The sequence below is a fragment of the Carlito syrichta genome, unplaced genomic scaffold, assembly GCF_000164805.1.
Source record: "Carlito syrichta isolate Samal-C Ts95f unplaced genomic scaffold, Tarsius_syrichta-2.0.1 Scaffold311510, whole genome shotgun sequence".
Lineage (NCBI taxonomy): Eukaryota > Metazoa > Chordata > Mammalia > Primates > Tarsiidae > Carlito > Carlito syrichta.
The window spans coordinates 11,481-27,118 of NW_007255606.1; the positions used below are offsets into that span (position 1 = coordinate 11,481).

At 42.7% G+C, this 15,638-nt stretch overlaps 1 protein-coding gene across 1 annotated transcript in view; it reads left to right on the forward strand.

Annotated features, from left to right (window-relative positions):
* Nucleotides 1-15,638, forward strand: part of ATAD2 (ATPase family, AAA domain containing 2) — a 68,167-nt gene that overhangs the window by 1,541 nt on the left and 50,988 nt on the right. The window contains exons 2-7 of the mRNA XM_021717916.1: nucleotides 5,675-5,724; nucleotides 7,084-7,249; nucleotides 7,577-7,679; nucleotides 8,034-8,121; nucleotides 10,782-10,922; nucleotides 11,409-11,526. Of these exons, the coding sequence (XP_021573591.1) occupies nucleotides 5,675-5,724; nucleotides 7,084-7,249; nucleotides 7,577-7,679; nucleotides 8,034-8,121; nucleotides 10,782-10,922; nucleotides 11,409-11,526 (666 nt within the window). The remainder of the gene's footprint in view (nucleotides 1-5,674; nucleotides 5,725-7,083; nucleotides 7,250-7,576; nucleotides 7,680-8,033; nucleotides 8,122-10,781; nucleotides 10,923-11,408; nucleotides 11,527-15,638) is intronic.

Consider the following 15,638-nt stretch of genomic DNA (forward strand, 5'->3'; position numbering starts at 1 on the left):
TTCGGCCACCACAGCCTCGACCTGCTGGGCTCCAGTGATCCTTCCGCCTCAGCCTTCCAAGTAGCCAGAATTACAGGTGTGCGCTACCATGCCCGACTGATTTTTTAATTTATTGTAGAGATGAGATCTCACTACCCAGGTGGGTCTCGAACCCACGGGCTCAGGCAATCCACTCACCTCAGCCCCCCAGAGGCACGGGATTACAGGCTGAGCCACCGAGCCCGGCTAATTTTTTTTTTTTAATTGATTGTAGAGAGGAGATCTCACCAAGTTGCCCAGGTTGGTCTCAAACCCCTGGACTCAGGCAGTCCTCTTGCCTAGTCTTCCCAAAGTGCTGGGATTACAGGCTTGAGCCACTGTGCCCAGCCCCTCCTACTCATTTTTTTTTTTTCTTTTTCTTTTTTTTGAGTTGGAGTCTCACTCTGTTGCCCAGACTGGAGTGCAGTGGCCGGCCACCGCAGCCTCGACCCGCTGGGCTTCGGCGATCCTTCCACCTCAGCCTTCCAAGTAGCTGGAACTACAGACGCACGCTACTACACCCAGCTAATTTTTTGATTTATTGTAGAGATGAGGTCTCGCCGAGTTGCCCACGCGGGTCTTGAACCCATGGGTTCAGGCAGTCCACTCACCTCAGTCTCCCAAAGGTGCGGGATTACAGGCTGAGCCACCAAGCCCGACTCACTCCTACTCTTAAATAAAATTTTGATTGCATTTTGTATAGCATTTTTTAGATAGGTGAGGTTATGTTCTTTTAAGGTTCTGAGTTTTTTATTGTTACTTTTTCAGCTATTTAATCAAGCTTTTATTACATTGTTGAAATTTTGATCTCATTCATCCGTTATTTATGGAGTATTCCCTACTGCATTTCTTGGAACCCATGAAATCAGCAATTGAAACGTGCAACGTTGTTTATAAGACACCAAAAAAGGAAAGAACACAGTTCACAGTGACCTTCCAGCCATTACAAGACACATTCCAACTGCGGAGGTGTTGACATGGGGGAATGTGTGCAACATCAGAATGGATGAAATACAACATAAGCTGAGTTTGACGCTTCTGAAAGATGACGTCATGAGGTGTTTGGGGGTGGGGGGGTTAAGGAAGTGATCCTGAACGGAAGGAAAAAATAAACATTCTAGGTCACCTGAATTGCTGCCTTTTTAGAGAACTGCCATAAAATTTCAGGCTGTGCTTTTATGTTGACAGTTGAATTGACCCCAAGTAGTTCAGCTCTTGTTATCTCAGGTTGATGAGATAAGAGCAAAGTCTGACCTTAATACGTAGAGGATACATCCACTTCCGAGGGAAAGTCACGAGATATGGTATGACGTGCTTAAATGAAGGTTTGGAGCATGTCCAGGAAAGAGTGGATGAGTGGAGTCATCATGGTACTACACAGCAGTATGTAACAGATACGATATACGTCATTGCCAAACACAAGAGAAACGGATAGCAAGTAACACCACATTCACATGCCAAATGGCTGCTTCATTTTAGCAAAACTTCATGTTATGTTAGTTTTTTTTTTGAGTTGGAGTCTCACTCTGTTGCCCAGACTGGAGTGCATGAGTACAGTGGCACGCTCCTGGTCACCGCAGCCTCGACCTGCTGGACTTAAGTGATCCTTCCACCTCAGCCTTCCGAGTAGCTGGAACTACAGGCGTGCACTACCATGCCCAGCTAATTTTTGATTTCTTGTGAAGATGAGGTCTCGCCAAGTTGCCCAGGTGGGTCTTGAACCCGTGGACTCAGGCAATCCACTCACCTCGGCCTCCCAAAGCGCCAGGATTACAGGCTGAGCCACCGAGCTCGGCTATTAATATTTTTTATCGGTTGGTTTTGTAGTTTTATTTGTATAAAACTTAAAAATGATTTTCTATCTAATTTAACCTTATGTAATATAAAGATTTAATGTTGGAAGTCCTCAAAGTTTTTACCTTTAGAAGAATCTGTACATTATTCAAGTTGGTGAAACATTGTCCGGGCTTTATGTTAGAAAGGTATTAAGGGCGTGTATTAAAATAAGTACTTAGCTGGGTGTAGTGGCTCATGCCTGTACTCCTAGCACTTTGGGAAGCTGAGGCGAGAGGATTACCTCAGTCCATGGGTTCGAGACCAGCCTGGGCAACATGACGAGACCTTGTCTCTCCAGTAAATAAATAAATAAGTAAATGCCCGGGCTTGGTGGCATGAGCCTGTGTTGTTGTTGTTAATTAATTTTGAGTTGGAATCTCACTCTGTCATCCAGGCTGGAGTTCAGTGGCACACTCATGGCCACGCAGCCTCAACCTGATAGGCTCAGGCAATCCTTCTGCCTCAGCCTTCCAATTACCTGGAACTACAGGCACACACCTCCATGCCCAGCTAATATCTTTTTGATTTGTTGTAGAGACGAGGTCTCACCAAGTTGCCCAGGCTGGTGGTGAATGAACCTCTGGCCTCAGGCAGTCTTCTCACTTCCACCTCCCAAAATGCTGGGATTACCAGCTTGAGCCACTGCACCTGGCTATATTATTTCTTTTTTTCTTTTTTTTTTGAGTTGGAGTCTTACTCTGTTACCTAGACTGGAGGGCAGTGGCCGCTTCCAGCCACTGCAGCCTTGACCTGCTGGGCTTCCGTCTCAGCCTTCCAAATAGCTGGAACTACAGGCGCGTGCTACCATGCCTGGCTAAATTTTGACTTATTGTAGAGATGAGGTCTCGCCAAATTGCCCAGGCAGGTCACGAATGTATTATTTTCTTAATAGCAGCTTTATTGAGATATAATTCATCTGCCGTAAAATACACAATTTTAAAGTGTGCAATTCTGTTGTTTTAGTATTTGACAGTATTATGCAGGTATCACCAGTATGTAATTTCAGAACGTTTTCATCGCCCCAAAAAGATACCTGGTGCCCATCAACTCTCTCTTCAGCCCCAGCCTTAGGAAACTCTAATCTACTTTCTGTCTATTTGGATCTGACTGCTCTGGACATTTTAGATAAATGGGATCATACAATATATGACCTTTTGTGTCTGACTTTCACTTGGTATAATGATTTCATGGCTCATTTATGTTGTTGTATCTATCAGTGCTAGTTCTTTTTATTGCCAAATGGTTCTGTTGCATGAATAGACCATGTTTTGTTTACTTATTCATTACTTGGGGGTCATTTGTATTTCCACTTTTTGGTTGTCATAAATAATAATAGGAACACAAGAAATACACATTTTTGTATGGATGTAGGTTTTGAGTTTTTTTGTGCATATATATGCTTAGGAGTGCTGTTGCTGAGTAAATAGAGACCCTGACATTTTGAGGAACTGTTGAACTGTTCTCCAAAGCAGCTGTACCATTTTCTGTGCCCACCAGTAGCACACGAGGGTTCCAGTTGCCCCACTTTGTCACCAACATTTGCCATAGTTACTATCTTAATGGATGTGAAGTGTCTTGTTGCCTTTCTGGTTTTGATTTGCCTTTCTGTGGTGGCTGATAACCTTGAGTGCCGTTTTATGTGGTTATTGATCTGTTCGTCTTCTATGGAGAATTCTCTTACAAAAAACTATCTCCCTGTATTCAGGTCATTATTACAACTAGTGATTATTATTTTACATGATGCTAACATTAGGACCTGTTTGTATAAGGCCTATCTAGAATAACCTGCCGTGTTTTTTAGTCTGCTTTCTGTACTTTTCCTGTTTCTTAACCTTTTCCCCATTGTCAGTATGCCTGACTGTAATAATTCCTTTACTTCCTTCCTTTCTGTTCTTTTTTACCCTTTGTTTTCCCATCTGTTTAGGACTCAAAGACCAGAGGATTAAGATTGGTAGAAAAACACAGAAAGATTTCAGTAACTGCCGTGAGGGCAGGATCTTATACTTCTTTGATTCTGGGGTTCTTACCTAGGGTCCAGTGATTATATATAGTCATCACAAGAAGTGCACAAAGCCTCTGAAGTAATGTTTAAACTTATGTGTACAGTACATGTAATTTTCTAGGGAGAAAGGATCCATCGCTTTCATGGATTCACAGGGATTGACAAAGTCCAGCTGCCTGTTTTTGTAAATAGTTTCATTGGAACACAGCCATGCCCATTCTTTTTGTTTGTGGCTCCATTCACCCTATAATGTCAGGTAGTTGTGACAGAGACTACATGGTTACAAGCCTTAAATACTTACTCTCCAGCAATCTAAGGAAAAGTTTACCAGTCCTTGAAAGGATGAAAGTACTTTGTTTCCCCTGCAGGCAAAAGAAAGGGTCAGGGAGAAAGACTGCTATAATCCTTGTGAGCAACTGAGAGGGACCTGGTTTATAAAATGTGAAGACCTTCCTGGTGTGGAGGGAAGGCTACCTTATGAGAAAAATTTGTGAGCCTGTGGATGAACTAAGCCTTTCAGATGGATGCTGAAAGCTTTTTCTTTTCTTTTCTTTTTTAGTTTTATTATAAGATGGGAGGTACAAGTCAGGATTAGGCACATGTGTAATGTATGTGCAGGTGAAGTTTGGGCCTCCTACTGGTCCTCACTTCCTCTGGTTTAGGAATGGGTATGCAGGTTTTTGTTTTCTTCTTGGTTCTTACTTGTGTTCCAGCAGAGGTAGGGAATTAATGATAATTTACATAGTTATGAGAATGTACGATTTTACTCATCTGGATAAGATGATTTCTTTTCTTTTTTTCTTTTTTTTTTTTTTTTTGAGTTGGAGTCTCTGTCGCCCAGACTGGAGGGTAGTGGCCACTCCCAGCCACCACAGCCTCGACCTGCTGGGCTCTGGTGATCCTTCAGCCTCAGCCTTGCAAGTAGCTGGAACTATAGGCGCGTGCTACCACGCCCGGCTAATTTTTTGATTTATTGTAGAGATGAGGTCTCACCAAGTTGCCCAGGCGGGTCTCGAACCCGTGAGCCCAGACAGTCCACTCACCTCAGCCTCCCAAAGCGTGGGATTACAGGCTGAGCCACCGAGCCCGGCTAATATGGTATTAATAGTTGAAATTCCACATATAAACCAACCCACCTGCAAATAGCTTGATAAATAGGCTGGTAAACGGATAGAGCCTGTCTGAAGTATGGAAAAATAAATTAATGGAACACTGTTTTGCTCAGTGGACTTTGGAAAGAAAATAGGTTTTTTGTTTTTGTTTTTAAGGCTTAGAAAGTATTGTTTCCAATTCAGTATATTCTGTGCACCAGTTTGTAGGGATTATCTAATTCATAAATAGATCTGCTTCTACATGTGAGTGATAATGCATGTCACATAAAGATTGTAGCCAGCATATGTTCATAAAAGTCAATTACCATATCACTAGGGGCATTAGTTCTGTTTATAGTTGTAAATTCCTCAAGGACACAGGACCACTGTATTTCTTGCATAAAACATGTCTTTTTGCTCAATGCTTAATTCAATTATGCTTTAAAAACTTAGGCTAAGGATTTCGTTTCTTGTTTCAAGAAAGATACTTTGATGTGATTAATTCTGTTCAGCTAAGAGTTAATACATATATCATTGAACTTAGTTTTTTAGACTTTTTTTTTGCTATAACTTATATAAGCATAGACAAACTTTTTTTCAGTGTTTTTAAAGCTTTTAGGTATCTGAGTAGTTACTCTCCAGGCTGATTTAACTTTTTGTCTTGTTTGTAATATTATAGAATATAAAACTTAAAGTTATTTTGAATTATTTAATATATTTTTTGTAGGCAGTTGGCTAGACAGCAGGCTGATAAAAAAAAGGAAGAGTGCAAAGAAGGTAAGTAATGTTAAAGACATTTCAGATTTTTTAAACATATGATTAGTACTTTGTTCACAGGTTTATTGAGGTACATGCAATGCATTTTCCATATTTAAAGCAAATAGAGCTGGGCTCAGTAGCTCAGCCTGTAATCCCGCACTTTGGGAGACTGAGGTGAGTGGATTGCCTGAGCCCGCGTGTTCGAGACCCGCCTGGGCAACTTGTGGGACCTCTCTACAGTAAATCAAAAATAGCCGGGGGTGGTAGCACGCACCTGTAATTCCAGCCACTTGGAAAGCTGAGGCGGAAGGATCAGCAGAGCCCCACCAGCTCAAGGCTGCGGTGGCCGGGAGATCCAATTCAAAATAATAATAATAATATTAATAATAAAACATATAGTTTGCTAGGTCTTAGTGTAAGTACATGTCGTGGAGCCGTCACCACAATAAGATAGTAAAAGTGATCATTTATAATGGTCAGGCCTGTTGATCATTTATTCTCCCTCCAAGCTCTTCCAAGCTTTTCTTCTCCCTCTCCAACACCTCCCTCCATTCCTGAACAAATACATAGTTTCGTTGAGTCCCAACCATGTCCATTCATTTTGAAATCTGCTTTCTATCACTAGAGATTATTTGTGTTAGAGTTTTATATAAATGGAATCAGTATGCTTTTTTTTTTGAGTTGGAGTCTCACTCTGTCGCCCATACCATAGTCCAGTGGCATGCTCCCGGCCACCGCAACCTCGACCTGCTGGGCTCCGGCGATCCTTCTGCCTCAATCTGCCAAGTAGCTGGAACTATAGGCATGCGCTACCACGCCCAACTAATTTTTTTGATTTATTGTAGAGATGTCTCACCAAGTTGCCTAGGCGGGTCTCGAACCCGCAGGCTCAGGCAATCCACTCACCTCAGCCTCCCAAAGCGCAGGATTACAGGCTGAGCCACTGAGCCCGGCTTACATTCTTTTTTGTCTGGCTTGACTCAGCCCAATTACCTTAAGCCTCATCCATGTGGTTGCTTTCTGTTGCTGAGTAGTAGTTCGTTATATGGATATACCACAGTTTATCTCTTCACCTTTTGGTGGACCTGGGTTGTTTTTGGTTTGAGGCTATCACCAGGCTGCCTTGAGCATCCATGTACAAGTCTTTGTATTACATATATTTCCCCTTCTCTTGGATGATGGGGCAGGGCTAGTTCATAGGTGAGTATATGATGCAACATTATTTTTGTTTTCTGATGTTTTTAAGAAAATTGAGTTATAAGATACCATAATTTTGTTACATGAAAGTATAGTTTTTCAGTTGCTCATTTTAGAATTGTCTTACAAATACTGTTTTTTCAAATCTTTCTGTTTATTTTTTTATGTACACATCTGAAGACAAAGTGATTCCAGTTACTCGGTCACTGAGGAATAGAAACATTGTTCAAACTACAGAACGCCTGCATGAAGAGAATGGTGATGTTGAAGTGCGTCGCAGTGGCAGGATCAGAAGTCGTTATGGTGCTGTGAACCAGTCAGTGCTGTTTGACAAACTTATAACAAAGTAAGTAAAAATTCAGTAGAGCAAGATGATTTGTCAGGCAGAAACTTTTTGTTGGGAAGGGATCGTGAATTTCAACCAGCCTGAGCACTTCCTGCATTCCATTTATGTGCAGCAGAAGGAAAACAGTTATTCGAGGTCTTTGTAATAACTCTGCATTTAAATCATTGGATATAAGTTTTTAAAATATCTTTACACAAGTCAGTTGGTACTGTTTATAGAAATATTTGAAACCCTAGCATCAAAAGACAAGAATGGAAGAAAAATTAAGCTTTGAAAATTCTGCCACTCTACAATTTTGTCTTACATTTATATCAACTTTTTTCAAAGCACTGCTGAAGCTGTACTTCAAAAAATGGATGACATGAAGAAGATGCGTAGACGACGAATGAGAGAACTTGAAGACTTGGGAGTGTTTAATGAAACAGCTGAAGTAAATATATTCTGTATTCTTCCATTAAGAGGGATGATTTAATATTAATCTCCAACTTAATCTTTTCAGATAGTACCCAAATTATTCACTGGTTTGTTCAGCATCTATTTGATCAATCACTAGTTACTGTTATAATTGTGAGAGTTCGGGGCAACCCCTTTGAGCCCCCTCCCGCTGTGGGAGCTCTTCCGTCCTCTCGATAAATCCCACTTTCTCACTTAAAAATAAATAAATAAAATAAAAAGGAATTGTGAGAGTTCATAGTTGTAAATATCTTCATTTTAAGCAAGATAAAGGATGTTACTGAATTTTTTTAAAAAATACTAAAAATTAATTTTACTCAAACATTTTTAGGGCAATCTTAATATGTACACAAGAGGAAAACAAAAAGACATTCAAAGAACTGATGAAGAGACAACTGATAATCAAGAAGGCAGCGTGGGTTAGTCTTTTTGCTTGTTCTGTCTTCTGGGTTTGAGTTTGAGGACTTTTTATTTAGCAGAAAACAGCTATAACTTGCCAGTTTTTGAAGAGATCAGGTGATTGGTCATAATTTAAAAGAAAAAGTAGGGATGGGGGAGTACTTAAAAGGATAGTAAGTTTTGTTTGGTAAAGTAACTAAAATCAGTATCTAAAGCAAATGACATTGATTGGCTTATATAATACATCTTCAGACAAAACATCATATATCTCTCTATTTTAGTTAGAAGGTGATTTTTTTTTTTTTTGAGTTGGAGTCTCACTCTGTCGCCCAGACTGGAGTGCAGTGGCCGCTCCTGGCCACCGCAGCCTCGACCTGCTGGGCTCCGGCAGTCCTTCCGCCTCAGCCTTCCAAGTAGCTGGAACTACAGGCACGCGCTACCACACCCGGCTCATTTTTTGATTTATTGTAGAGATGAGGTCTTGCCTGCCCAGGCGAGTCTCAAACCCTCAGGCTCAGGCAGTCCACTCACCTCGGCCTCCCAAAGGCGTGGGATTATAGGCTAAGCCACCGAGCCTGGCTAGAAGGTGATTAAAGTTAAGTTTTTGCTATTCCATGTAGAACTTATTGCCATAATCTGTTAGAACTTTTCTTGGGAGAAAACCACTTTCCTGTAATGCATTTTAAAAGTTTGGTTTTAAAACCAGGCTCGGTGGCTAAGCCTGTAATCCCGCGCTTTGGGAGGCTGAGGTGAGTGAATTGCCTGAGCCTGCAGGTTCGAGACCCGCCTGGGCAACTTGACGAGACCTCATCTCTACACTAAATCAAAAATTAGCCAGGAGTGGTAGCACGCACCTGTAGTTCCAGCTACTTGGAAGGCTGAGGTGGAAGGATCACCGGAGCCCAGCAGGTTGAGGTTGTGGTGGCCGGGAGCGGCCTCTGCACTCCAGTCTGGGCGACAGAGTGAGACTCCAACTCAGGGGAAAAAAAATAAATTCCATTGTATGGATATACCACATTTTAGCCAGGCACGGTGGCTCGGTCTGTAATCCCGCACCTTGGGAGGCTGAGATGAGTGAATTACCTGAGTCCGCGGGTTGGAGACCCGCCTGGGCAACTTGGCGAAACCTCATCTCTACAATAAATTAAAAAATTAGCCGGCTGTGGTAGCACGTGTCTGTAGTTCCAGTTACTTGGAAGTCTGAGGTGGAAGGATCGCCAGAGCCCAGCAGGTCGAGGCTGCAGTGGCCGGGAGCGGCCATCTGCACTCCAATCTGGGCGACAGAGTGAGACACTAACTCAAAAAAAAAAAAAAAAAAAAGTTTGGTAAGGTTGTGTTACCATTATCATAGGTAGGTTGAGTTAGGTGACTTGTAACTGAAGGACAGCCAGAGGGTTGGATGAAATGTCAAATTTAAGATGAAAAGAACCTGAGCTCAGTAGTTCATGTCTATAATCTTTGGGAGCACTTTGGGAGGCCAAGGTGAGAGGATTGCCTGAGCCCAAGGGTTCAAGGCATGGGCAACTTGGACAAGACCTCATCTCTACAATAACTCAAAAAATTAGCTGGGCATGGTGGCACTTGCCTGTAGTTCCAAGTACTAGGAAGGCTGAAGCAGAAGGATGGCCTGAGCCCATTGGATTAAGGCTGTGGTGGCTGTGTGTGTGCCACTACAATCCAACCTGGGTGACAGTGAGAAATTCCAACTCAAAAAAAAAAAAAAAAAATTAAAGACAAAAGCTAAGTGAGGAGATCTAAAAATGTGTTGAACTGTTACTCTAAATAGAAGCTTAAGTATAGTCCTCTGTATTCATGAAATTCACAGGAACACTATAAACTTTAGTTTGGTATATGCTAGCAGTAGCCTTCAAACTTTTCTCTTTTCTTTCTTTTTTCTCTTCCTCTTGTTTTTTGAGTTGGAGTCTCATTCCATCACCCAGGCTGGAGTGCAGTGGGCACGCTCATAGACACCCCAGCATTGACCTGTTGGGCTCCAGCAATCCATCTGCCTCAGCCTTCCAAGTAGCCAGAACTACAGGCGCGTGCTACCATGCCTGGATAATTTTTTTTTTGAGTTGGAGTCTCACTCTGTCGCCCAGACTGGAGTGCAGTGGCTGCTCCCAGCCACCGCAGCCTCGACCTGCTGGGCTCTGGCGATCCTTCCGCCTCAGCCTTCCAAGTAGCTGGAACTACAGTCGCGTACTACCACGCCTGGCTAATTTTTTTTAATTTTTCTTATTTTAGAGATGAGGTCTTGACAAGTTGCCCAGGCAGGTCTCGAACCCACGGGCTCAGGCAATTCACTCACCTTGGCCTCCCAAGGTGCAGGATTACAGCTGAGCCACAAAGCCCAGCCTAATTTTTTAAAAATTTATTGTAGAGATGAGGTCTCACACAGTTGCCTGGGCTGGTCTCGAACCTGCGGGCTAAGGAATCCACTTGCCTCGGCCTCCCGAAATGCTGGAATTATAGGCTGAACCACTGAACCCAGCCTCCTCTAATTTTTAATTCTGCAGTCTTTCAATGATCCCAAAGAATGACAAGTTATTTCTGTGAACAGTCTAGAAGTGGATAAATTTAAGAAGTGGCGTGGGTCTCTTTTACTCTAAAATCCCCACTATTAGAAACGGTTAGCATTTTGCTGAGTGTCTTTTTGGAAGCAAATTTTTCCTGATTGTAGACTCATCTGAAGAGGGTGAAGACCAAGAAGATGAAGGGGATGGGGAGGATGAAGATGATGAAGAAGATGGAGACGATAATCAGAAACGGTACTATCTGAGGCAGAGGAAGGCCACTGTTCACTACCAAGCTCCGTCGGAAAGTAAGTGCTAGGCGTAGGCTTTCCAGGGAAGTGTGTTTGTGTGGGCTTTGTTTCTGCCGTCCCTCCTGTGGTATTTTTTGGTACTTTTATGTTCTCATTTTGCTGAGTACTCATGACTGTTGCCTTAAGCTGTTGACTTCTCTTTTAGATTGCATAGCTTTCTGCTTGATTTGTCAGTTTGCCTAGGTAGGACTGCTTCTTATTTATGTTAACATTATACCTCGGTACTTGTGAACATTTACATACAGGGCTGGTAGTCACCGGTTATGCATCTGTACCCTCACAGTGGTTCTTTATGGCCAGTGTGTTTTGGTTGGTGTCTGTGCTGTACATATTTTCAGCTGCATGATTTAAAACATGAGCAGCAACATATTCTGTAGTAGATACTTACTAGGACTGTCATGGAGGGCACACCTTTGTAAGTATTTAAATGAAGAGTAAAATTATCTTCATATTTGTATGTCATGTATGTATTTCTTTTTTTAGAACCTCGTCACCAGAGAAAGCCTAACATATTTTATAGTGGCCCAGCTTCTCCTGCAAGACCAAGATATCGATTATCTTCTGCAGGACCAAGAAGTCCTTACTGTAAACGAATGAACAGGTTTGGTTCTGAAATAGTGATAGATTTATGGTAACATAATTGTGACTGTGTTAGGGCAGGATTCCAGACTCTTTGGACTGGGTATGGTGAGGTGGAATTCTAGAATTATATATTTAGGAAAACTTGGCTCTGTACCTTCATTGCTCTAGGCCCCAATACCACTGATGAACTTTCCGCTTTGTCTTCACTAACAGGAAATGTTAGTGACTATCTTGTTATGGTTGCTTATTTCTTTTTTTTTTTTTGAGTTGGAGTCTCACTCAGTCGCCCAGACTGGAGTGCCGTGGCCGCATCCGGCCACCGCAGCCTCGCCTGCTGGGCTCCGGCAATCCTTCCGCCTCAGCCTTCCGAGTAGCCGAAATTACAGGCATGTGCTACCACGCGCAGCTGATTTTTTGATTTATTGTAAAATGAGGTCTCGCTGCCCAGGCGGGTCTAGAACCCGCGGGCTCAGGCAATCCACTCACCTCAGCCTCCCAAAGGCGCGGGATTACAGACTGAGCCACCAAGCCTGGCTATGGTTGCTTATTTCATTGTTACACACTTCGATAGCAGAGCTACCATTGATTTGGTGTTACTATATTCCTGGCTCCATGTGGAGCATTTTACAGAGACTTTTATCGCTTAATCTTCATGTTAAGTTAGAGGATAAGTTTTGTCTTTCCTTCACATACTGTCATAGGTGCATTTTCCTGCCAAAGAAAATGTTCTGAGCTACGTGGCTTCTATACCGTTCATGGCTTTACTTCTTTATTTCTGGATCTATTTTATAATTTTCCTCTTGTGTAGGAAACATTCGTTTTCTTTGATTTTTCAAATAATTTGTGGGTTTTTCTTTTGTATTCCAACAGTTGTTGCTTGTTTGTCAGATTGAAGTCCAAAGAGGCCATTCTTGTTTGCTTACTCATTCTCTTCAGTAATGAGAGGTTTTCCAGTGCATGGGAGCAGTCGGGGTAACAGTAGTATTTTGGTAGTCACGGATGAGAGAGAAGACTAAAAGAAGTAGGAAAAAATGGCATAGTTGGGTGAAATGCTACTTTCCCCCCAGTAGTATTTCCTCAGAAGTTCTACTGAAGTTCTAGGATATTTCAACTACTTGACCAGTTTTTGGAAGCGTCTGATTTGTCTTGGTCGAGCAAGGCAGCACCTCTGTAAGTTCTACTCTTCTCTCTGGAACAATCAGAAATGCCATTTGTGTCCCTGGTTCTTTCCATTTCACTGTCATAGTCACAAGTGTACATTCTGGATGTTTTGTTTCCTCATCCTGCTTCATATCACCCAGGTCCAACAGGATGGAGAAACAGGAAGACAAACTCAAGCTCTCCGGGTTTCCCCAAGATTCACTGCACTTGAAAAGAGGCTGCACTGTCACTGTTCTCGTAAACCCCTTAGAGTATCGTTGAAGACCTCTGTTTTTAGAATGAAACGTAATGGTCTTAGGAAAAGGCAAGGAAGGCATAGGGCTCTTTGGAATCCCACCATCACCAAGCACAGTGGATACAAAAATGACGACAACAAGATTCCTGCCCTTGGGTCTCATGAGCTAGGAGATCAGAATTATCCCGAGTCACATTATTTGATTTGCTGTCCGCTGGCCATTTTGGTATTGGTTTTGATAACTTCTTTAAGCTTTGTTTTTTTTTAGTTGGTGTCTCACTCCGTTGCCCAGGCTGGAGTGCAGTGGCATACTCACCCCAGCCTCGACCTGCTGGGCTCCGGCAGTTCTTCCGCCTCAGCCTTCCAAGTAGCTGGAACTACAGGTGCCCACTACCACACCCAGCTAATTGTTGACTTACTGTAGAGACGAGGTCTTGCCAAGTTGCCCGGGCTGGTCTCAAACCTGCAGGCTCAGACAGTCTACTCGCCCTTCCTTCCAAAGTGCTGGGATTACAGGCTGAGCCACCGAGCCTGACCTAAGTTTTTTTTTTTTTTTTTTTTTTTGTAGTTACAGCTTTATTGAGATATGTTACATACTACATAGTTCACCCATTTAAAACGTGACTTTTAGTATATTCACAGAGTTGGGCAACTATCACCATAATTAATTTTAAAATATACTTCTCACTTCAAAAAGAAGCCCTGGACTCTTCAGTTATAATCCTCCAATCTGTTTATCTCCTCGCCCTAAACCACCATGAATCTTTTCATCTTAACAGATTTGCCTGTTCTGGGTATTTCATGATAGTGGGCTCTTTTGCAACTTGTTTCTTTCAGTATCGCCAAATATAAGATTTCATTATATAGATGCATCATATTTTGTTTATTTATCCCTCAGCTGTTGAACATTTGGATTGTTTCTACTTTGACTATAATGCTGCTGTGATCATTTATGTACACGGTTTTATGTGGATATGAGTTTTTATTTCTCTTGGGTATTTAGCCAAGCATGGCATTGCTGGGTCAAATGTTTTGAGGAACTTGCCCCAGATAGTTTTCTAAAGCGGCTGCTCCATTGTACAGTTGCACAACCGGTTTACAAGAGTTTCGAGTTCTCCACACTCTTCCTAGCACTTGTTATTCCATGGCCTTTTGAATGAAGTACTTGAAACTTTTTTGAGTTGGAGTGCCACTCTGTAACCCAGGCGGGAGTACAGTGGCGGCCACCACAGCCTCGACCTGCTGAGCTCAGGTGATCCTTCTGCCTAAACCTTCCAAGTAACTGGAACTACAGGCATGAGCCACCATGCCTGGCTAAACTTTTTTTTTTAACTTGCTTGCTGTGGTGTTGTGAAGTTCTCATCCCTTCTTCAACCTTTTGCTTAGCCTGTTAGCTTTTTCTTGAAGAGACTGACCTCTGTTGATAGCTCATGTGCTACTTCACAAGGCATGGAAACAAAGCACATATCCAAAGGATTATTTGAACATTGCTCTGGTACCAATGGCAAGTGATCAAGAGCCTTCCAGCCATAATGCAGGATCTCCCAACGATTTCTTGACACACTTCTCACAGTGGAGCTTCAGGAATGCTGCCTTTAAGCAGGATTCCCTTTCTTCCTGGTGGTTACTGACTTCTGGTAATCTAGGGGTTATACTTTTGCTTCAGTCTGCAGTTCCTGAGTCAGCCCAATCCATTTGAAGAACAAAGTTCTGTAATAGCACAGTTTCTTCACCCTGTTTCAAAATACTCTTTATCTGTTGTCAAAGTACTAGAACTGGCAACAACCTGGCTAGGTTCAAAGTGCTGGTCCAGTGCCTATCCATGCCAAGTTTTCCACTGGCTTTTAGTAAAAAGGATCGGGGGAGGACAAGTGGATGCAGACATGTGTGGTTAGAATCTTTTAAGATGGAAATCATGGCATTTCTACAGTATAGAGCAGTTGCTAAGAACCTGAACCCATGGCTAGGAGGTTTGGACCTCAGCTCTACCACTTACTAGTGATTTGGCAACTTTCTTAACCTGTCTGTGCCTCATTTTTTGGATATATAGAATGGGGATAATAGCACCTGTCTCATCATAGTGAGAATTAAATGAGTTAATCATTGTAAATCATTTAAAATAGTGCCTGGCGTATATCAAGTGCTGGATATATTTGCTATTACAACTATTCTTTGATGTTTAAAAGTAATTTCAGCCAGGCTCGCTGGGTCAGCCTGTAATCCTGCGCCTTTGGGAGGCCGAGGTGAATGGATTGCCTGAGCCCGTGGGTTCAAGACCTGCCTGGGCAACTTGGCGAGTCCTCATCTCTACAATAAATCAAAAACTAGCCAGGCGTGGTACCAAGCACCTGTAGTTCCAGCTACTTGGAGGGCTGAGGCGGAAGGATCGCCGGAGCCCAGCAGGTTGAGGCTGCGGTGGCTGGGAATGACCACTGCCCTCCAGTTTGGGCGAATGAATGAGACTCCAACTCAAAAAATAAAAGAAAAGAAAATATAGTTTATTTAGAAAATAAATTAGCCGGGCTCGGTGGCTCAGCCTGTAATTCCGCGCCTTTGGGAGGCTGAGGTGAGTGGATTGCCTGAGCCCACGGGTTTGAGACCCACCTGGGTGGCGAGACCTCATCTCTACAACAAATCAAGAAATCAGCCGAACATGGTAGCGCATGCCTGTAATTTTGGCTACTTGGAAGGCTGAGGCGGAAGGATCGCCAGAGCCCAGCAGGTCGAACCTGCGG